The sequence below is a fragment of the Canis lupus genome, chromosome 4 (assembly GCF_011100685.1).
Source record: "Canis lupus familiaris isolate Mischka breed German Shepherd chromosome 4, alternate assembly UU_Cfam_GSD_1.0, whole genome shotgun sequence".
NCBI classification, from domain to species: Eukaryota; Metazoa; Chordata; class Mammalia; order Carnivora; family Canidae; genus Canis; species Canis lupus.
In genome coordinates, this window is record NC_049225.1 from 50,457,293 (window position 1) to 50,480,851 (window position 23,559).

General features: G+C 36.9%; 1 protein-coding gene across 5 annotated transcripts in view; it reads left to right on the forward strand.

The window, feature by feature from the left end:
* The window catches only part of GABRB2 (gamma-aminobutyric acid type A receptor subunit beta2), a 243,905-nt gene extending 222,180 nt beyond the window's left edge, over nt 1-21,725 (forward strand). For 3 of the 5 annotated variants that reach the window (XM_038534843.1, XM_038534842.1, XM_038534844.1), the window contains exon 11: nt 15,737-16,084. In XM_038534843.1, coding sequence (XP_038390771.1) covers nt 15,737-16,084 — 348 coding nt within the window. Of the gene's footprint in view, nt 1-15,736 lie in introns of all 5 variants that reach the window. The other 2 variants (XM_038534845.1, XM_038534846.1) reach the window with 2 other exon arrangements.
* Nucleotides 21,726-23,559: the final 1,834 nt, after the last annotated feature.

The window sequence follows — 23,559 nt, forward strand, 5'->3', positions numbered from 1 at the left end:
GGTCTCATTTTTATATGCAGACACTGAAACCCAGAAATGTTAGGAACTTCCTCAGGATCATATAACCTAGTTAATGGTAGAGCTGGGACTAACTAAAGCTAGAATCTATACCTAGATTTCTCTTTCTGAGTTGCACAATTTAATCACAGATTGCATACGAGGCTGTTTTAAAATATCTTTCCTCAGTTCTATCATTGGCAGAGCAAGCTAGAGTGCAATTTGTATTAAAGAAGCCAAGACACTGAGCCGAACTCAGCCTCTGAAAAGTTCTGCAACTTTGGGAAAAGAATTTCTCTGTATCTTACTTTTGTTAATCTGTGAGATGATAAGGCCTTGCCTGGCCTTTCAAAATTATTTTGACATTGTAGAAGGCAATGATAGAGAAAACATGAAGCCATTTGATAAAACATAAGTAACTTAAGTAAATGGAGGGCATTTTTATTAAATTAATGTAGGATAACATTAAACTATTCTTACAGGATTATTGATTTTGGAAAAATGTCTCTATATATTTTATATGGATATAAACATATATCTTATGTATATACATATATATGAATATTACATGACCTTACCTTTATCCTAGGTTGAATTTTATCTGAAATTATTGAAATTACTATTTTGAATTTTGTTAATAATACCTTTTTTATTTTCTACCCACTTTTAATGTATTTGGTCCACACAAAGCATGCACAGAGGTATGGGGTGAGAGAAAGAGAGAGAGAGAGAGAGGGACAGTAAAAGAGAGAGAGAGAGAGAGCAAGAGCAAGAGAGATCAACCCAGCCATCCAAAATCTTGTCAGTGATCTCTTGTTCTGGGCTGCCAGTAGGAAAAGGCTCCATGTTTCTTCATTCATATCCAGAAGGAAAGATAGGGACTTTTTTTTAACCCAAAAGCTTCCAACAAACCTTTCTTTCTTTCAATGATTCCGTTGATTTATGCCTTCCCTTTCCTGAACCAACCCTGGCAAGGGGAGAGGGAATTCCAAGTCTGGTTTACAGCAGTCAGGCCCACATCTGCAACAGAGGATCAGTCTCTCCAATTGTTACAATGGGTGGAATAGATACAACCACAGCCCACTGCAGGTGCTAATGGTGAAATATAAAGAATTAGTTTTACCTACCTATGCAAACTTAGGAATTTACATTTTCTTTCCCAGCCGAGAAATGTTAAGTTGTAAGTATTATAGCAGTTATCTGTTTTTTTTAAGATTTTATTTATTTATTCATGAGAGACACAGAGAGAGAGGCAGAGACATAGGCAGAGGGAGAAGCAGGCTCCCCATGGAGAGCCTGATGCAGGACTTGATCCCAGGACCCTGGGATCATGACCTGAGCCAAGGGCAGATGCTCAACCACTGAGCCACCCAGATGCCCCACAGTTACCCGTTGTTACACACCTAACTGTATGCCAGACATGATGGTAGGCTCCTTAAATATCTTAATCTTAAAACAAACCGTCATGTAATGTGGTTTTCTTTTCAAGATGAGGGGATATAACTGCATCTTAAAGATGAGATACCTGAACTCAACTAAGCTATGAAACTTGACGGAGTGCCCAGTAGAGAAGTGAGAATACAAAGCTGATTTCAAAACTCATGCCTTTAAGACTTAACTCTATATATGCTCTTATCTACACTGAAATCTAAAATAGTGCTGCATAAAGATTATCTATAAAATGTAATTTCTTATCACCTTTATCATCATAATGAAACTCTCATTATAGATTCATTTAATTGGAGAGAGATATATTTTTCATAAGTAAGAGAAAACAGAAAAAAAATCTGAAAACGTAGTTTTGCTGATGGATGCAAGCTTTCCATTCCCCAAATTTTACTGATCCTGTTGGCAAACAAAATGGAATACTCTGAGTTGCCTCTCGCCTCTGCCCACTATAAGGATGAAGAACCAAACAAAATTAAGCATTAGGAAAAAAATATTATTCACAGTTTCTTTTTTTCAGGCCTGTGAATAAGGAGGTCTCAACATTAGACACTTTCCCAGACAACTGAAACTATAAGACTCACACAGCCCAAAACCAACTAGGAAGCTCCCTGACAAAGGGCTGTAGCAGAGAGTAGTAGCACAGGTGTATGGCTTCATTCATCTCTTAAAGAGTAATTGAGCAGGTGCTGTGCGTGGTCCTCTGCCACCACTTCCATGACTGTCTTAAGTTGGACATTGGTTTATCATCCCAAACCTGTCCTGATTATGATGTGACACGAGTTCAATTCATTGACCCACTTACTGTCTAATCAAAGTTACTGCTCTGTGAGTTTATCATATGGGGCACTGTTCTAGGTACTTTATATGAATTCTCTCACTTAATCCTCACAACCACTCAATAAGGCAGACACTGTTCTACCTATTTTACAGCTAAGAAAATAGGCTCAGAAAGGTGAAATATACTGCTCAAGATCACAGAGCTTTGTGACCTTTTCTTTAAGGCCAGTCTGCTTCTAAGCCAAGCAGTGTGACTTCAGAGCCCACTAATGCCTCAGCCCAAGAGAAGGTGAATGCTTACAGGTTTACCCTGAGTGTTCCTCCAGTCTACAGGTAAAGAGTTTGGATATTTGTACTAGCTTACTTTAAAATCTAACATGACTCCCTCTCATTTCACAAAGTGGTTCTTCCTAAAATGAAGTCAAAGTCAAAGTTAGCAGGAAAGAACCAGAGGGAAAAGATGAAGTCCCTCAAGCTATCTAACTTGGCACACACTGAATATAATGTGTAGACATAGGGGGCCTCCCTCTCTACCTTTTCCCTTTCTTTCTCTTCCTATGTCTGACACACCTAACTCTCTCTTTATAAAGACCCAGTGCCACATTTCATCCTCCCGCCCGCCCCCCCATCTCTGAGCTCAGGCCATAATCTCTTATTTGCCCACTGCTCCTGCCCCATTCTTATCACCATTCCTCTGCTTATATTCCTAAATATCTCCCCCTTGAAACAATAGGGAATCATACTCTCTCAGGGGAACATAAATCCTAGTATATCATCAATCTTAAGTGTGGTGCGCTGAAGTAGGACTGTCTGTGTTCAAATCTCAGATCCATATTTACTCATTGTGTTATTTCGTGCAAGTGATTTACATTTTTAGAGTCTCAGCAGGCTTATCTACAAAATGGAAATTGTTAACAAGAGTACCTACCACAAAGGAGTGTAGTGAGGAATACATGCCATCATCCATGTAGAGTGTTTATAACTACCTGGAGTATAGTATACAGACCCACTAAATCTTGACTACAAGTATTACCTGTTAAATCAACTGATACTTCTGGAGTCCCTTTCCAACATGCTTCTTGCCCTCACAGGGACCGCATCTTAAAGGGAGGATACACTTTCAACATCTATAAAAATAATACATAAGTGAAAATAAAGGCAGTGATGCAAATGTCTTCATTGCTATGAGAACATATATCAGGACTTGAAAGAGGGTATAATCAAGGAAGACTTAAAAAATGGAAGGAATATTTTTGAACTGAGCTGTGAAAGATGCAAGATACTAAGAGTAAGAAAGGATGAATATGGATCTCCCTACTCCCTATTATTGATGACACAAATGTTAGAAATTCTGTGGTCCTATTCAGACAGCTCCATATTATTCAGTAGCAGTGATGTTCTACTAAGAAACTGTCTGGAATTTATAAATACTTTTGTTATAATTAGATATTTGTCATTCCTATCTGTTATGGAGGCATTTGTTCTGTAATCATACTGCTCTTAGCATCAGTTATTTTGCTTTTGTTGTATACAGTGAGTACCTGCTTACAAATACACACTGTAAGTTATTTTGACCATAGCACTTTTTAATTACTGCTGAGTCACTTTCCACTGGTGCATTTTTTTAAAGCACAGTTACTAGATCCAGTGCTGTTTAGTACTAAGTATGTGTCTCAACTCCCACTCGTAGGATTCAACAATCATTGTGAATTCATGTACCCTCTCATCCAGCCCACCTCTGTTCAAGAGACTCATTTCAGCACCATTTTCTTGCCCCCTGCCCATCAAGAAACACTAAACTCTAAATCTCTACAAGCAAAGGTCACTGGCTGTGTTCTCTGCATCTCTGTGGAGCTGAATATGCTGCTACATGTTCACTGGAATCATGCCTATCTGATCTGCATTAGATCAGCTTTCTGGCAGCTTAGTCGAATTAAATGAAAAACAATAGGAGGCCATAGGTAAAGGTAGGGAGTAAGTAAATAGGTAAATGAGGAAGTCCATGTCTCTAATACGTGCAAGTGAAGCTGATAATAGTCTAGATGGTTTGTTTTTGTTTGTTTATTTGTTTAAAGTATGCTAATTCTCTTTTTGAGTCAATATCTTCCGAGGAGGAAACTATCATATTTTTAACTGCATCAAAACATTGGTGCCTTGGCTAAGGAGGACAGAAACTAAACCTTGACTTCTTTGCTTCTAGATGACACACAGAAGCAGACAATAATTTCCCTGTGACACAGAAATGAAGCAATAGCATTCGGTGGTTCTGTATGCCCAAACTCTTCTTCATAGCTTAAGGGACAAAATTGGGTTTCAAAAACCAGTAACAAGAGAAAACCACGGGTTTACCAATGACCCAGGATAATTATGAATCACAATCTTTAAGTCAAATATAACCTGCCAATAAGTCTTGAAATTTGACCTGATCGAATGCCACATTTTTTAGTCACTGTCCTGGGCTTTGGAAGCTGGAAAAGCCCCCCTTTTCTCCCTTAGGAACATGCACTATTATCACCTTTGGCAATATGTGAAAGCCCCAGATGGAAAATATAGCTCCTCTTTTGCTAAAGTTTACCCATTTCTCCCCTTTCCTTATCCCTGTGTTTTAGAAACACTTGATTGGCGTGTTTGCAGCCTTGCAGAAAGAAACCAAAACAAATGCCCTCTATGGTATTTGTTCAAAATGGATTGGGATATTGTGAATTACTAGTTACATGGTGTGTATAAAAATCTTTAGCCAGCCATCACCCATAATGCTTTGAGTTGTACAAACCAGCCAATAAAAAGATTAGATCAATTGTTTCCAGCTTGAGACTTGAGTCAATTATTCAGATGTAAGTTGAACTGAAACAAACCTTTACCTTCTCATCCAGATGTTAAGACTTCTTTGAGTTATCAGGATTGGGTGGACAAATTCTCACATCTACCTCTCTGAAATTTATCAAAATAAGACTTGGGCTTATGTAAGCTCATTTTAAACCTTACTCCATTCCACACATCCTAGGGATCAATAGTAATTTGAGGCAAGTCCCTCCTTTGGATGGAAGAGAGGTACATTAAAATGAATAGATTGTGAATACAGTTTCCTTCAGTTTTTCCTGCTTCAGGGAATTTCAGTATGATCCACTCTTTTCTATTTTTTCCATACAATTAAAATGACTCCTGACTTTCAACTTCAGTTGAAACTAGTAGCTTTATTTATTAAATTAAGAAGAGGAACCCAGATCTCTCTACCAACCTTCCAAAAGAAATTAGTCAATTCATCATATATTTTATTAATTTTACTTTATTATTAAATGTAGCAATTTGAATGTAGTCTTATTTCCCCTAAATTTAGCATTCATCATTCCATCTCAATCCAAATATTATTACAAAAAGTTAGGAAGGCTGTTTAGGAAATTCAAGAACAGAGAGACTGCAGAATTTTTCACAGCAAAGCCCTATGTGGTTAGGAAAACAAATACAATACTAGCACAGATCTAGATCACAGTTTTAAAGGAAGCTCCAGGACTACTGGATTTTTGCTAGGCAAATTTTCCCTATGCATTATTCCTATGTTATGCCATAATTTTTTTAAAACACAATAAAGCAAGTTGTAATTATAGATTAAATGAACTGAAAGGCAAAGTTTTTATATATTTTACCTACTATCACTGAAAAAGCAGCCCATGGGCTAAATAAACCCTTAGATGTGATTTTGACCACTCTAATGATGTTTAAAAATCTGGATTTAAATGTTCTTCAGGCAGGCCTGTATTTTTTAGTCTAGTTCACTACAGGGCCAACTTCTTCCTATTCTCCATTATACCTGCTTCCTGCTTTTATATGATCTTCCTAGCCAGATTTGAATGTGTGATCCTAGGCTTCATCTAACCCTCTAGTAATTCCATTTAGCAAGTTTTATTTTGAGTACTTACTTTATATCAACTGTAGTGGTCAGCCTTAGGAATACATAAGCAATAAGATAAAATCTCTGCTTACATGTTAGCTCTCATGGGGGAAATAAGGGCTCAGTTGGTAATGGAGGATTTAACCTGGTGGAGAGGCTTAGCAAAGGCTGTCCTAAGTCCACCTAGACTTCCCAGAGCAAGAAAAAATGCTGGGACCCAGAGCAAGCCAGGATTAGAACTGGTTCTCATCACTGAAGTCAATGTCCTTTCCAGTCTGCTTGTGGGTATTAAAAGGGGCATATGAGAAGGACCAAGAAAGAGGAGGAACATCAGCTCACTTGATGGCTTTGCTTGCTGAAGATCTTCTCATTCATGATCCTGTATTAATCACTATTTTTATAAAAGCCTTATCTTCTGGGGTCCTTTAGAGAGAAAAATCATATTCTTCTCTTTCTGCTCCTGAGGTATACTTCTTATTTCCTCTAAAAATTTCACTATCATTTGAAATAATAATGTAAAACCTCACTGAGCGCACTTGATTCACCCATTCAGCTGGTTGGCCAGATGAATTTTTGTGTGTGTGTCTGAAGTAGAATCTTTCGACATTGTGATGACTATAGAGTAGGATTTCCTTAACAGGGAATCAGTTTACTCAGCAAACCTTGAGATACGCACCCATGTGATCTATTAAAAATTAAAAATTGAAAAACTAAACAACAATAACTAGGGCTACCCATATGCTTTCCATAACTACTTCTCCTCATGTGAAAATAATAGAAAAAGTGCAAGATTTGAATCTGCAAGCATACTTAAATAATTGTTTTACCACTTAATAAACTAAGCTACAGGAAAGAGTTACAGGACTAACTCTAGCCTCATAATGTGGTTGTGAGATTTCACACTTCACAATAGCATAGCATGATTCAAGACAGAATTTAAAAAATAAAAAAAAAATAAGTGGTTTTTTTTCCTATAGTTTTTATTATTAAAAAAAAAAAAAAAGATCACCCTCCTGCAACTACCTGGGTGGTTCAGCAGTATTTTCCTATATGTATGTCCTAGATCTTAACTCCATATTTGATTACTAATTCCCCACTTACTTTGGTTGTGGAATACTAGCCTTTTCTTGCTCTCTTATAACCTCCATTTCATATTCTGGTTGGGTGAACTTTCTTTTACCTCTTAGAATACCAAATGCATATTAGTTGGTTTCTGAGTGTTTTTTCCTTTGGAAAGAGTGTTTTGGATATTCCCAGGTGGTTAACAGTTCATTGCCTTAGCATTTGAAGTTACTCAGGTCACAGTGTCATTTCATGGAAGATAAAACAAGATCTCCTATCCAACTAGTCACAGTAATTGGAAATTGCAGAGCTAGGATTTCTTGGATTTTTGCAATTTCTCACTCTTCTCTTGACTATATAAGTGGTGAACTGGGATTTAAAATAGCGCCATTCTCACTTCCCAAGATAAGCATGCGATGCTGCTAGGCCGCTGAGGAATATGATTTGTTTTTTGGTATAAGATTACAGGACAAGGACTTTCCTCCTGAGCATACACCTGTCATTGGGAAAGGTACAGAAAAAGGAGCAAGAAACCTAAAACTAGACCTGCAACTAACAAATTATATAAAAATAAGGTCCACTCATCATTGTTTAACATGATATCTTTTAAGCAAAATGAAATTGTTAACCAGAGCATGTTCTGTTTCTTGATGGGAAAAAAAAAATGTTGGGATGAGGAATGGAAAAAAGGAAGATAAAACCTCTGAATCCAAATGTTTAACATGAATTTACCCTTGTTTGAACCATTGGCACATGGTCAGTTTGGGGAATAAGTCAGCAGAGAAGTCCATCCTCCTACCCAAAAGAATTTGATTCAATCAGTGTGCAAACCGCCTTATTCACAGAGGATCATTCATAGGAGGCTCTGGAGTGCTAAAGTAAATAAATCAGTGTCTTTCCCAGGGTTTCAGCATTTCCTTTCTGATTAATAAGCAAAAGAACTGCAGGTAAAACAAAATTTTCAGATGTATTGTTAAGTGGGAAACATGAGACTTTATTCACACTGGCCTGTTTAATAGGGCCCCTCCTAAAACCCTTGTCAGAAATGGACACTTGTGAATGAAAGTTGAAGACGAGAAAGCAAATAGTATAAATGCTTGGACTAAGGCAAGGCCTCAGCATAGCTCTTGCAAAGGCAATTTATCTCCAGAGAGTGACAGTTTATTTGCTAGTCTATCTCTTCCTTCTCTTTCCCTTCATTTACTTTTGCTTCTTTCTCTTTGTTTCTTTTTTAAGATTTTATTTATTTATTATGATAGACACAGAGAGAGAGGCAGAGACATAGCCAAAGGGAGAAGCAGGATCCCCATGGGGAGTCTGATGCAGGACTCGATCCCAGGACCCCAGGATCACGACCTGAGCCAAAGGCAGATGCTCAATCACTGAGCATCCCTCTCTTTCTTGTTTTAACTATTACCAACAAATTTCTCACAGCTGTTTGAATAAGTAAAAATGCCAAGACATGAAAATTTGATAAATATTTTCTTAGGTTTCCCAGAGCAATAGAGATTGCTACATGATCTTTCTAATTAAAGGTCTTGTTAATATCCTAATCAAAAAAAGAACAGTTTAGTGTTTTCTCTTGTGTCTCAAGGCTCAAGTGAAGAAAAAGACAATTAGGTAATATACCTGGGTCACGCTGGAAAGGTTGCTGTGGAGACCCAATGTCAAAGATAAGCTAAATCACATGACAGTTGCTATTCCTTCCATTTTTTGGAACGTCTGCACCTAAATACACTCTGATATAGAAATGGCATTTCAAGACAGAACTCATAATTGAAGAAAGTCTCAAGATATGCAGTTTTATTTGATCATTAGAAGTAGGAATGTTGGAACAAACAGGTGAAGAGCCAGGACATTACACCTATCTCCAGAAAATCATAAATGGAGATCACATATGTTCTCTCCCTATGAAAGCTGTTTTTTAATGTGGTAGTGTGGACTGTAATCAAAACTTCAGCTTTTTCTTTAGTTCTCAAGGCCTCTGCTTCTTTATTTAAAGTCATGCCCTTCTGCTGCTTCCAATAAACTGATAGTTTTCCAACTGTGAACATTAGCCCCATAGCCGGGTATCATCGGGAGCTTGTTAGAAATGCAGATTGTTGAGCCATATTCCAGACTTGCTGATTCAGGAACTCTGGGACTGGAGCCCAAAGACCTCTATGTTTTATCAAGTTTTCCAAGGGATTCTGATGCATGTTCAAGTTTGGAAACCACTGACACAGACTACACTATCCATCAAACCAAAAAGATACTGAGAGTGGTGGTTCCCAGACAGAAACTGTCACTGGTAGGACTGAATAGTCAAACCACAGATGTCTACTCTACTTAGATTAAAGCATTGCAGTTAACAGGACTTTACATCATCTGTCATCTCTAGGGAAATATTTAGATGCAGGCACCCTTACTCATTCCTCATTAAGGGAAATTTTACAAGCCTTCAGATGACTTGCCCCTACCATGCACTGAGAGGGTCCTCTTTTACGAGCTATAGAGTACACATGGGTTTGGGAGCTGCTTCTATGCCTCAGCATGACACACTGAAAAAGATCAGATTCTAATTCTTGCTCTAATTCACTGCCTGAACATGTATTAGGTTTCTTAACTTCTGGGTGCTTTATTTTCTGAGCATGAGATCAGTACCTGGCCCATAGGGCCACTGGAATAACTGAAAGAGGCTAGCCCTGGCTTCTAGTTGCTATTAACTAAGCTCTCTTCTCTGGGGTAAGAATGAGGCATCCATCATGTAAATGGCCAGAGAATTATGGGAAATGCTGTTTCCAAATTTCAGGTACCTCAGCATAATGCTCCAGCAAGAGACCTATATAAATAGAGGGAGAAGCCCTAGCACAGGAAAGGAACATGAGGTAGCCTCATGCAGTTCCAATCTTCAGACTGGTGTTGCAGAATTAAATCCACCTTTTTTAAAGAAATTTATTTATTTATTTATTTATTTATTTATTTATTTATTTATTTTAATTTTTTTATTTGAGAGAAAGAGAGAGGAGCCAGAGGGGTAGGAAGAAGGAGGGGGAGAGAATCTTAAGCAGACCCTACGCTGAGCACCACAGAACCCAATGTGGGCCTTCATCTCAGAACTCTGAGATCATGACCTGAGTCAAAACCAAAGTCAGACACTTAAACAGCTGAGCCACCTAGGTACCCTAAAACCTACCTTATTGGTGACTCATAAAGGGTTTGAGTTACTAAGTCACACAATTAATTCCATCCTATCAGCATTACTTATTGAGCATACTGTATGCCAGGCACCAGGCCAAGTACTTGGGGATACAACAGTGAGACCCTGTTTCTGCCTTTACCAAGAAGGGTAGTCTGGTGGGGCAGACAAATATTAAACAGATGATCATAATGACAAGCATTGTGGTGGAAGATTTAAGGGCCAGGAGGAGAGACAAGACTGGCCCTTTCTCTGCTCTGCCACACCAGCAATTAGAGATATCTCCCTCTTTGACCCTGATGTCAGGGCTGTTTTCCTTGGTGGTCAGGAGAATACTGGATGATCTGTGATCCGGTGAATACTGTGCTCCTTCTCCACCCTTGACATAAAAGGTAGCTTCTACTCATCTCACCTCAACATTCAGAATTAACTCAGTCTAGATTTACTTATTATATTTAATAAATGTATTATGTATTATAACAAAACCATATTTAGTGTTTACTTTGTACTAAGCATTGTTCTCAGCACTTTACAGAAGCCACTAATCAAAGCAAAATTAAATAATCTGATGAACTCAAAGCTCTGGTTTGTTCATGCAGTGCATGACATTTAAAAAAATGATAGTAAAAAGAATGATGTATTCATTCATTTAATGAATATTTATTGCGTTCCTTATTCATTATTATTAAATTATTGTTAAATGTATTCATTTAATGAATATTTATTGCTTTTTAAGAGCGAGATCAATTGTGATTTTTCTGAGTGCTTACTATGTACAAAGCTGGACTGGATGGATGGTCTGCATGTGCTATCTTATTCAATCCCCTGAAACAGCTTGAGGAGACTGGTTGTTGGTATTTCCCCTTACTTTACCTATGAAAAAAATGAACTCAGAGAGGTTGAATGATATGCTCATGGTCACAAAGATAGTGAATGGTTCAGCCCAGAATCAAAACCTGGATTGCTGAGCCCAGAATTAGAACTCGGAAACTCTGCATAGTATTCCCCATTTTGGTAGAAAACACACAGTTCCAAGTGTTGATTAGGCCATGACTGCACACTTCAGAAAAACAAAAACAAAAAATCCTCAGAACTGGTGATTTAAAGTAAGTTGAGGAAACAGATGCTGTGGTGTGTCAAGGGAGGGATGCAGCTTGTTTCTGAAGAGGTAAGTTAAAAAGTTTGGCATTTTCTGGAAGGCTTTGGATAGGACATGAGGAAATGTTAAGAAAACTGTTCTCATTCATTTGGGGAATATAAATAATAGTGAAAGGGAATATAAGGGAAGGGGGAAGAAATGTGTGGGAAATATCAGAAAGGGAGACAGAACGTAAAAACTGCTAACTCTGGGAAACGAACTAGGGGTGGTGGAAGGGGAGGAGGGCGGGGGGTGGGAGTGAATGGGTGACGGGCACTGGGGGTTATTCTGTATGTTAGTAAATTGAACACCAATAAAAAAAAAAAAAAAAAAGAAAACTGATCTTTCAAGGAAAGAGAAGATGGAAGAATCAAAGCAGTGTCTCAGGGCTTAATTCTGAGGTACAGCCTAATAAACAATAACCTACTTGAGCTGCCTCCTCCATATCACTATTAATTGGGAAATAAATTAGAAATGAAAGTGGTTATACTTTATATCTCTCCACTTTATAGCTCCATGGTGAAGAGTAAGAGTTTTCTGGAAAAGCATTTTGTTCTTTAATTCAGGTTAATGTATTCCTTGACTATTAGTAATCTTAGTTGAGACTATACAGGCAGTCAGATTTTGAGGCTGAAGTCTCCTAACATAGCAAGACCTTGAGGAGTAGCACCTCATAACCTGATGGACATGTCAGTACACCTCACCCACCACCACAACTCCTGACTTCGGCCTGAGCAGATCTCCAGCCTTGCTGAGATGGCTAGGCTTACCTACAGAAAGCTCATCACCCACATCTATTCCAAATATGTTGCAAGAGCAACATATTTACTTTCTTTTAGGCAGAGCTATTTACTGTGTTTTCTCAGCCCACTGACACTGGTATGTATCCCCTGCATTTGTAGCCTGTCGTGACAATCAGCTTGCATAGCACTTAGGTTTCCCAAGTCCATCCACATATCCATCTCCATTAATCTCCCAAAAATTATATTCTTATAATTGAAGAAAACTAGCTTTGGAGGGATCAAATCACTTTTCTGGGCCACTTGGGTGGCTCAGCCAGTTAAGCATCTGACTCTTGGTTTCAGCTCAGGTCATGGGCTCAGGGTCCTGGGATTGAGCCCCTCCTTGGGCTCCATCCTCAGTATGGAGTCTTCTTGTCTTTCTCCCTCTTACCCCTGCACCTCTCTCACTCACTGTCTCTTTTTATAAATAAATAAATAAAATCTGAATGAATGAATGAATGAATGAATAAATAAATAAATAAATAAATAAATAAATCACTTTTTCAAGGTCAAAAATAACAAACAGAGCAGTCAGAACTCTGGTCTTTTAATTCCAAGTCTAATATTCTTTCTAGAGACTGTTATTGCCACAGGGACCAGAAGCAAGGCCATCTTCCTTACCACTATGGCTGTGATACTTGGCACAGTGCCAGACACACATTAATTTCAATAGATATTTCCTTTTAATTTTTGATAAAAAAAGTAGTTAATGAAGCTTCAAGAATTATCTAACAAATCTTGAATTTCGTAGATAACAAACTCACTAATATCAAATTATCCAACTTAGAACAAATTTCCATAATAAGAGTATACTGCTCCTGTTATTTTTATAATTCTTATTATTATTGACTTGTATTTTTACCTCAGCCAGGCCTGATGGATATTCATAACTGCTCTTAATACAATCACTCAATAGAGAAGTATATATCCTGGTGCTTAGAGAGGAGGAGACTCCTCAACATTGTCATGCATACTGGCCAAAGAAATTTTGCTAATCAGTTATTTTCTAGGTAGTTAAAGTAAGAGTTAACAGTCCAGAGCAGAACAGAAAATAAGTACAAGGTCTGAAATAATGAGCGGTGCTAGGTTCCCCATGTCCATCAGCTTCACTTTCCTTGAGTGTTGTAAAGCTATACTTCTCTTTCCCAAGCTGTACATTTTAATGATCAAGGTTTGAATTCCACCTCCAGCATTTAGTAAGTGTGTGACTTTGAAATTTAGTGAACGCTTTCACTTATAGTCTAGAAAAGAATCCCTTTTCAAAAGACAGTTGTGAGCATTCAGGAGATGATTTCCACAAAGCCCTGGTGCATGGTATGAGACTTTGAATATTTGTTTTCTTCTCTAAGGCTATTGGTTCTATCACTAAAGCCATTACCTGGCCCTTCCTTGACAGAAGTGTTTCAAAACTTATTGGGTTTCATTTCCAAGTCTTATAAACTTTAAAAATTAATTTAAAGAATATATTTGTTTAATATGTCCACTAAACAAAATACTACCATAAACCAAACATACAGAATGTCTAATCAGTGGACAGAGATTAATTGGTCAATTACTAGGTTCTAGCATACTTTATAGCTTGTATTTCTCAAAAGATTTTAGACTTGAATTTATAATACAGGGTCATTAAACCACATTTGAAAGCTAATTGTTAGTATATAATCTTAACAGCCTTCTTTTTGCCTTCTGCATAATTCATGAAGCTCAGACCATTTTATCTCCCAATTAAGTGTTTGGTTATGTCCCTTGCTTCCATATATCACCAGTATCTACTATTGACCATTTTCCTTTATTTTAAATAAATGTACTCTGTTATTAATAATAATGTGTTGCATCTAGGTTTTATTATCTGTAGCAATTGAGGGCTCTTAAAAATAAGACACATTGGGTGCCTGGGTGGCTCAGTCAGGTAAGCATCTGCCTTCAGTTCAGATCATGATCTTGGGACCCTGGGATGGAGTCCCACAGGAGCCTGCCTCTCCCTCTCCCTCTGCTATTCCCCCAGCTTGTGCTCTCTCACTCTTTCTCTCAAATAAATAATATCTTTTTAAAAATGAGACACACAAATCTTCCCTTCTTAACAAAACAAAAAAAAATATGGTCATTTAATATTTAGGTATAATGACATCAGTATCCATTCCTTACTTTTAGCTTTGCCAAGAAGAAATCATCCAAGAGAGAAAAGGGTCACCCTATCTAGAGGCCTCCTTCATTCTATTCCCTGGGCTCAAAATTCCACTTAGTATATATCCAGGTTTGCACTGACTTCTTCTTGAATCCTGCCTCCTTCCTTGTTCTCTCAAGCCAGTCCCTCACCCCACTCACCCCTCTATCATGGACAGTTTGTCCAGTTGTTAATTTTCAAGTTCTTTGTTGTTCAGAGTTCTGTTGCATTTTGGCATGTCACATAATGCTTGAATTTCTATTGGCCAAAACTCTTCTTTTACCCTATTTATATCAATACAGTAAATTTAAGGTGATACAGTATAAGCGTGGTTGTTAAGAAGCATAATCAAATGAAGTTACATGAAAATGTTTCTGGCATAAATAGCAAGTGCTTAAAAAATGTTATCTAAAAAATGTTATCTAATGTTTTAGTTCTAGTTTTATCATAAATTAATCTGTAATTAGGCTATTATTATGAGCACAATTCAGTAATTAATCCCTCAATACTATTTCATACCTAGCAAAGCTTAATTTTGCATATATTCATATCAGAACTGTAAATTCTTTACAGAGTATCATGCCTTCTGTTTTCTGTATGCCCCTGAGTAGAAACAATGAAAATGGTACTAGCAACAGTCTCTTATATCATGATGTCATTACAGAAATCCTCTAGGGTTGTATTATACCATTTAATAGATGGAGAAACTGAAACTCATTTAGCTTATGGTGAGGGAGCCACCATTCAAATTAGGAATTCACCCAGTGTCACTTCACTTAGAACCAGGATTTAACCCCTGGCTCCCAAACCCACACACCTAGCCAGTAAGCTCCTCTTCCTTCTTCATCTCTTGAATGAATGACCACTTTGAAACAACTTGGTAATTGTGAGGATCCCTGAAAGATCATTAGAATGGTGAATGTCCGAGTACCCCTGATTTTTGAGCACCAAAAATGTACCCATTAGGAGAAAAATATAACTATTAGAAGATATTTATGAGATAGTTGAACTGTGAGACTCTAGCCTTGATCAAACTATATTCTCGGTTCAGAGAACTTGATGCTCCTCAGTGATCTCAAATGGCTCTAAATGATACACTGATTTGGGACCCATGCTGGTTTAATCAAAATATGAGCTATATCTGTTTGTTATCCTTGTTAAATATGTAACCTCAAAGCCAGTTCTCAGAACCACTTTGATAACTACTATCCAAACCACATATTGTAGTGCCTTACATAATTAGCACCAATAGAGGCTTACTGTTGTAATCTACGTCTTTTTAAATTCTTCTCCCTTGCAGATGGACCCCCATGAGAACATCTTACTGAGCACTCTGGAGATAAAAAACGAAATGGCCACGTCTGAGGCTGTGATGGGACTTGGAGACCCCAGGAGCACAATGCTGGCCTATGATGCCACCAGCATCCAGTACCGGAAAGCCGGGTTACCCAGGCACAGTTTTGGCCGAAATGCCCTGGAACGACATGTGGCACAAAAGAAAAGCCGCCTGCGAAGACGCGCTTCCCAACTGAAAATCACCATCCCCGACTTGACTGATGTGAATGCCATTGATCGGTGGTCCCGCATTTTCTTCCCAGTGGTTTTTTCCTTCTTCAACATCGTTTATTGGCTTTATTATGTGAACTAAAACATAGCCTCCCATGGGAAGCAAGGACTAGACTCCTCCTCAAACCAGTTGTACAGCCTGATGTAGGACTTGGAAAACACATCAATCCAGGACAAAAGTGATGCTAAAATACCTTAGTTGCTGGCCTATCCTGTGGTCCATTTCATACCATTTGGGTCGCTTCTGCTAAGTAATGAATACACTAAGGTCCTTGTGCTTTTCCAGTTGGGATGCAAGTGATTTGTACACATGTTGGCAAGACTGCGTCTGAGTGTTCTACTTTATCTGCTTAGTATGCAGGCTAAATAGAGGGGAATTATTTAGAAAACATTCTTAGAGGACTCAGTAGCATTGCCAGGCATTTCACTGAGAAGTGGTCATATCCAGATACTCCCCATCTTCATTTCTAAGATTGGCATGCTGTTGATATGGCACTGTGTTTATGAAACATTATCTGCAATGCCATGCAAACATGCTTACTGAAGATGGTCTATGCCCGTCGTATTAAGGTGATAATGTCACAGGAAGATAATTCCCACTGGACTCTAGAAGGTTCTCATGTAGTTCAAACAGGTTAGGGAGAGTGAAGACAGAGACTTGGTAACCAATTTGGCCAGTCTCTGCTTGAGCATAGGGAGTCAACTCTGACGTCTTCCATTTTGACATCTAGAAACTGGAGACTGCTGGATATTATCATGCATGGTGGCCAAGAAATGTTTCTAGAAAGCTATTTCCCAGGTGGTTAAAATAAGAGTTAATAATCCAGAGCAGAGTGGAAAAGTCCAGAAGTGACTGTTGTAACAAAATTAAAGCAAGCGAGCAGCATGACTCTTATTAACCCCACACAGCATCTGGTCTTTACATATATTGTATGATGGCAAAAGGTCCACTGAGAGAGTTTCTCCCCCCAAATTCACAAACTTTTGATAGAAAACCTAAAGAAGTTTTTATAATTTATCTAATCAAAAGACAACCACAACAGAAAAGTTAGCAAAATTAGAAGTATCTTAGATGTAGGTTAGATTGAGAGTCATTCAAATACTAATATAGAGCACAGACAAAGCTAGCAAACAGGTTGATCTCAGACAATGTCAGACATCTCTACAACATTTCCCTGTAAGTTTATTTTTGAATTTAATAGGATATTTCAAAAGAAGGATTTGTTCATTTCTTTAAAGGATTAATGGTCCTTTCCAGCTTTTCTTGTTTCTGAAACCCTGATTATATTCTTAGGAGACAGACAAAGTAAGGCTTTGAAGAGATTGATTGAACTACATTTCCTTATGTGCAGTGAAATTCACCTTTGTATTTTTCATAGCAAACAATACTTAAAGGGTTATGTGCACAAGTAGAGTTAGTTTGTGGGTTTGTTGAGTTTGACTTTTTAAGGGTGCTTTCATTGTGTATGTTGCAATTGGCCTAATGAAAGAGAATATGAAAAGCAGTGTAGCATAGGATAGCAACTAAGCCACATTAACATGATGAATGTTATGAGCCTCAGTTGATATTACAGAAAAATATATAACTGATAGTCAGGCATGATGTATTGTTTTTATTCAATTTTTGAATTATGTCAGTGTGCTTCTTTCTATACTAATTGGACATATGCATTCATATGTGAGACAGGAAAGAGAATAAGCTAATATATTTTATTTCTATCAATGTGAGGTTCATATTTTGCTTTTTCTTGGAGAAAATAGTGAATTACTAATTTCTCCTTAAAGTTTGATTTGTTTGAATGTTTTCTTGGAGGATGACTTTGCTATTTCTATTTTAAAAACAAAAAAAACACACTTATTTGTCAAAGTAACATCCCTAATTGTGCATGGTAACCAAGGCAAGTATTTGCCTGTGGATTAAATGTACGTTTTTTCCCCCCTAATAGTTCCGCAGCTTGGAATATGATAGAGTCCTGCTGCCCTCTTAGTCCAACTTTCAGACAGAGGGGAAAAAAGTTTAAACACATTTAGCTTTCTAAATTTGCTCTAAGATGGGAGGTTTTTTTTTTTTTCCTTCACCAGCAAAGGGAACTCTGGCCTTTATTTTTTGATTATACACTTGAACACCTCTGAGAATGGTCTTTGGGCAGAATCCAACCAAGTTTCTGCCCATGGACTCAGAGTAGAAATTTCTCAAGCTTCTCCAGGAACACACTTTCTCCTAGGCAATCATTTTGGGGCATCACACTAATTAAAGTGCCTGTCCCTTGTCGCCAGGGGTTAAAGTTTGAGTAGCATATATCAGGAAGGAGCATATCGATAACTCAGGTGCACAACTCCAAAATGCCATTCTGGAAAGGCTTTTCTAGAGACAACTCAGAGCCCAAGTCTAGAAGTGGGCTCTTATTTGCAATTATCATAAAAGCCATAAAAATCCTTGATATTGTCACTATGATTACAACAAAATTTTGATGTCCAGGGAGATCAACATAGTAATCTAGATCAAAGTGAGAGAAGAAACTTTGCAGCATGAGCCTCAAAAGCATATGACCAGGGATTCATTTCTGCTCGCAGTGGCAAGAGGAAACCAGAAAAAAGGAGAAAGGCAGGAGCTTGAAGCAGATGTCCTAGAGAGAAATCCATATATTGGCATTCAATAACCATGTAGGTAGACACGACTGACTCATCCTGCCCAGAGATAATAGTAGATGTAGAATTATATTTTACTATATTTTTACTGTGATTGAATTGGACTGTAGTCTCCAAATTGAGGGCGGGTCGAGGAGGGGTGCTAGATTTCCTAAGTCTTTGAAGACCAGTCAGCTTGATATCCAGTGGTTAAATTTAAGGACCACAAAAATGTGTTTGGCAATTCTGATATGGTATTACTATCACTTTATACACATATATATATAAATCTATATAGTTTTCTTTTGATTATGAAACAACCAGATAGCCAGCAATTAAGGTGTTTTTCATCTTTGTGAAATTCATAGGCAAATTCTGACTCTAAAATGCACAGTCTAAATGAAACCTTTGATCTCAATCTGTATATATATATTGTACATGACTGCTAGTAGGTATGAAATGCATTTTCAGAATTGAAAACTCATGCAACATAATCATGTGTTTGCATAAGGAATGTTACAATCCTTTCTACTGCAATTTAATAACAGGGGAAATACTTAAGCAGTGCCATCTAGACCTTTTCTCTTCTCATGTCTTCAAAAGCAGTGCTAAGTAAAAATAATAATAATAATAATAAAAATGGTTTATGAACCAAAAGACTTTACATTCTAGCATTAGGAACACAAAAAGTCTGTCAGCTTATAAAAGCACAACACATAGAGAAAGTTCAGCAGAATGCAGTGGGAAAATGAATCACGTTCATTTTAAGCAAGGCCTGCATTAAATTGGCAACTAACACAATTTCCATTTTCTATAGGTAACTGTGTTCCAGTTTTATGATTAAATTCATATTCAACAACAAAAACAACAAAACAAATCACAGGTCTTACAACATATCTACATGTATATATGTGTATATATAGATCCATATAAACATACATACATATATATGCATTCATATGTTGGAAAACAAAAGGAATAAGCTAATATGTTTTATTTCTTTCATTAAACCAGTGTATGAGTATTTTTAATTGGCAACCTGAACAAATCAACATATTGAAACTAGTAATACAGGGTACTGAGCATTTCTCTATCAGCAGATCAATGCCTACCGTTCTTATGAACCATTGCACAGTTTGACACTACAATAGTACTGTACCTCAGAACATCGGGAATTAACTAGTTCTCACATTGCTTGTCTACTTGCTCTCTTTTTCGAGGAAACAAATAACATTGTCTATTGGTAATTTAAAAACAAATGAAGTCTTCAGAAAATGATAAAAAAAACTCCTCCTTGAAGGAGGAAAAAAAAAATAACTGAACCCCACCATGTTGGTTAGGGCAAATACTCTCAACTGTAGCAATCATGCCATTTTGCTAAGTGTACAGAGTCCATGTAATGTGAGCAATCATAACTTTCACTCAGCGTGTGTAAATATTAAAACAGATTTCTTAAATATTTTTAACTTCTAATTTGTATTTTATGGTAAGGCAACGTGCTAATTCTGTTTATGGCTTAAGTTCATGTGTTATGTAAATAATTCAACATGCTGTAAATGGTCAATAGATACAAATAATTGTTTTTTTCTTAATTTTTATTTATTTTTTACTAAGTACAGTTACTGCAGTGCCCCAGCAGAGTAATTTAAACACCCTTTTGCATAAATGGTTTGGGATCCCAGACAGAAGGGTTTCAATGCTACACACACACACACACACACACACACAAGTATGCACACGCACAAACACACTTTCACTTTCCGCTCACTCACTCCCACTTTCACCCCCTTTATGGGAAATGCTGTAGTGTCTATGTAGTTAATGTAACAACCAAGAGATAGCCTTAGAAATGGAAATGGAAAAGCAGAAGTGATCATTGATAACTTAGTAGAGTTTTTTATATGTCTGAGTTCAAGAAACCAAAGGTTGTAACTTAAATCTCAATTTTAAAAGAGTAACAGTTTATACTGATGGCACTACAGGAATTAAAAGTGCTTATTATTCATACCTATTCCAGAAATTTATTACACATAAATACACACAAGACTTTTTTTTTAATAATAGCATTTTGTCCTTAGATAGTATTATTCCTTTTAACCAAAGACTCCAGAATTATTAAAAAACAAAAAAGGAAAGAAAAAAGGAAAAATGGGGGAAAATATATAAAAAAAAGACTGCTTCACACCAAAGGTTTAAAAAATATTTCCAAATATACTAGGAACACTGTAAAAACTAGTAAGGAAACAACAGAACATTAATTAAGATACTGCCCTAAAAAAAAAAAATCACTTAAGAAAGAAAAAAGCAGCAACACCCTTAAATAATTTATTAGTTATTTGGAAACTAAAATATTTCTGTGGATACATGCAAATTTGTGACATCAGATTTTAATTTGCTTTGAAAAGTTCTTTTGTGATAAAGATAAATACGATCCAAAATGATGACAAACAGAACTTTGTGTTTTTAACTTTCAAAACCAAATGTCCTTCTCCTGTCAAATGTCCACTAATCTGATGCCCATGTGTGTGTCCTTGTATCACCTGAAGCAAGTTGACAGTTCCATCAGCTTGTATCTTTTCCTTTTCAGGTTAATAATTTGAGTTCAACCCTGATCATTTTAAGCATAATTATTTCAAACAAAGTTGCAAATGATTTAAATTCCATAACATTTTAAAAATTTTATTTGCATGGGTGTTTAAATAGTTCTGTTATGAATATTGTCCCTGCACAGTTCTGAATTGTCCTTTTATAAAAAGTGATATTCTAGTTTCTTCACAATGTAGTGATTATCAGCCTTACTAATTACCTTGTAGCCTTTCTTAATATGCACATAATGCACATTTTCCAATGGCTAGAAAATGCAAAACACAAGTGAATATCATTGCATCTATTTTCATGTCTTTCTAAAAACAGGACTACTAAAATCTCTGGGATACATGAGATAGTAACAAATGAGGATTATAAATGAGTAGCACATAAGAATTATTTTCTTGAATTTAAACTTATTACAGCCAGTTTCAGCATGTAAATATATAATAATGTGGGCTAGTGTGTAATTCTTGAACTAAGAAATATAAATAAAACTTAAAAGGATGTGTGTGTGTGTAGTTTCATTGGGTTTGAAATATATATATAGATACATGAATATATATGTATATATATATGTACATATATATAATCTATTAGTACGACTTAGTTTGTAGAATCTTGGCTTTCATGAAAAGCAATGGAAAGCTTCAGAACTTGGGCCTGCTATTGGGCAGAACTGAGTTTGAGCTCACACTTGTCACATATTAGGTATATGACCATGCAGATATAATTCCACTTCACTCATAGGGCTGTTGTAAAGATGAAATGTAATAACCCATGAGAAGTCCTGAGCACCATCCAATATACATGCATGGTAACTAATATATAAACAGTAGATACTATTGTTGCTTTTGCTAATTATCATCATCACTAGAATAATCAGCATATATAACACAAATTCTATTATATATAAAACTTCACGGTAGTTATTAAATGTTCTCTTAGGTTAGATACTCTATTTGAAGGATAATTAATTTAGAAATCGGCCTCAATCGTGAAAACAGGATAAACATTACATGCTCATTCATTTAACATTCAATATATATCTGGCTGGAGTCATTATACTAAGCTTTGTACAAATTTAATACTCACTTAACCCTTATCATATTCCTCAAGTAAAAGAGACTCAAGATCAGAAAGAATAAGTATCTTGCCTATGAAAGTGGAAGAACTTGGATTCCTACCCAGGCTGGTCTCATCCCCAAATCCTTTTAAGCTTTTTCCACTTCATCATTAAAAGTGAGCAACCAGGCTTATTCAATTCTCACTCATTTTGGTCATTTCTCAAGATACGTTTGCCCAGAGCCTGCCATCTATCAGATCTTGTACTAGTACTAGAAAAATAGAGTTTGAGTGCACAAAGCCCCTGCCCAGTTGGATTATGTGGTATCTCTCAAACATGTGGAGACTCTCCTAAAGCCAGCAAATCATTTGATGACAGGCTTAATGATTTTCACCCCCTCAGGAATGTCTAAGCAGCACTTCATAGACGCAGCCTGTCAGGACACAATTGTCCAATAAAGTCAAGATTAAAAGGAACTATTGCTACCAAAAAATGAACATCAAAAAGATCCAATAATGGGATGAGTGAAGAACCAGTTCTTCTCAGCTCTCACTGTAAATTGCAAATTATGTAAATCTAGAAATGCAAAATCTTTGCATTTGCAGTTGACACTCCTTGCTAAGTCTCAGTATTTTGTCCAACAGAGAGACCACAAGTATGCTCACATGAATATGTTCAAATAACTGGTGGAGTGTGTGTGTGTACATAAACTCATATAGTAGGGGAATGGTGAGAAAGCCAATAGGAAATGATACTATAGGTGCGACTCATGGTTTATAACTTACCTTGGGAAGGGGAAATCCTCAAAATCTCCCCTCAGAAGTGCTGATTAATTCATAAAGGATAAATTCTCCTACTCATATTCCAACTACTATGATTTCTCCTAAGGATCCTTCAGATATCCTGGCTCTTTTCTGAGACTAGTTTTAATTCTGAAATATTACATGTCATTTTTCATGCAGAATATCCCTCTAAACCATGAAATTTACCCTTCAGAATAATACCAGCTTAGGAGAAAAAATTCTCAGGGATATAATCAGTCCATATCTTTGATTTCCTAAAGGAGACAGCGCAAAATAGTGTAAAAACATTTTTATCCCCATGTGATGTAATGTATAATGTGACAGAGCACTAGCCAAATATGCAGTCCTCTTCCACCCTGCCTACCATGGTACCAGAACCGCTACATGGCTCTAGAACCAAAGAACAGTCATCGGATGACAAGTTCCAGACAGTCCCAGAATGATTAGGCTGGGGCTAATGCTCAGCAGGGTAAC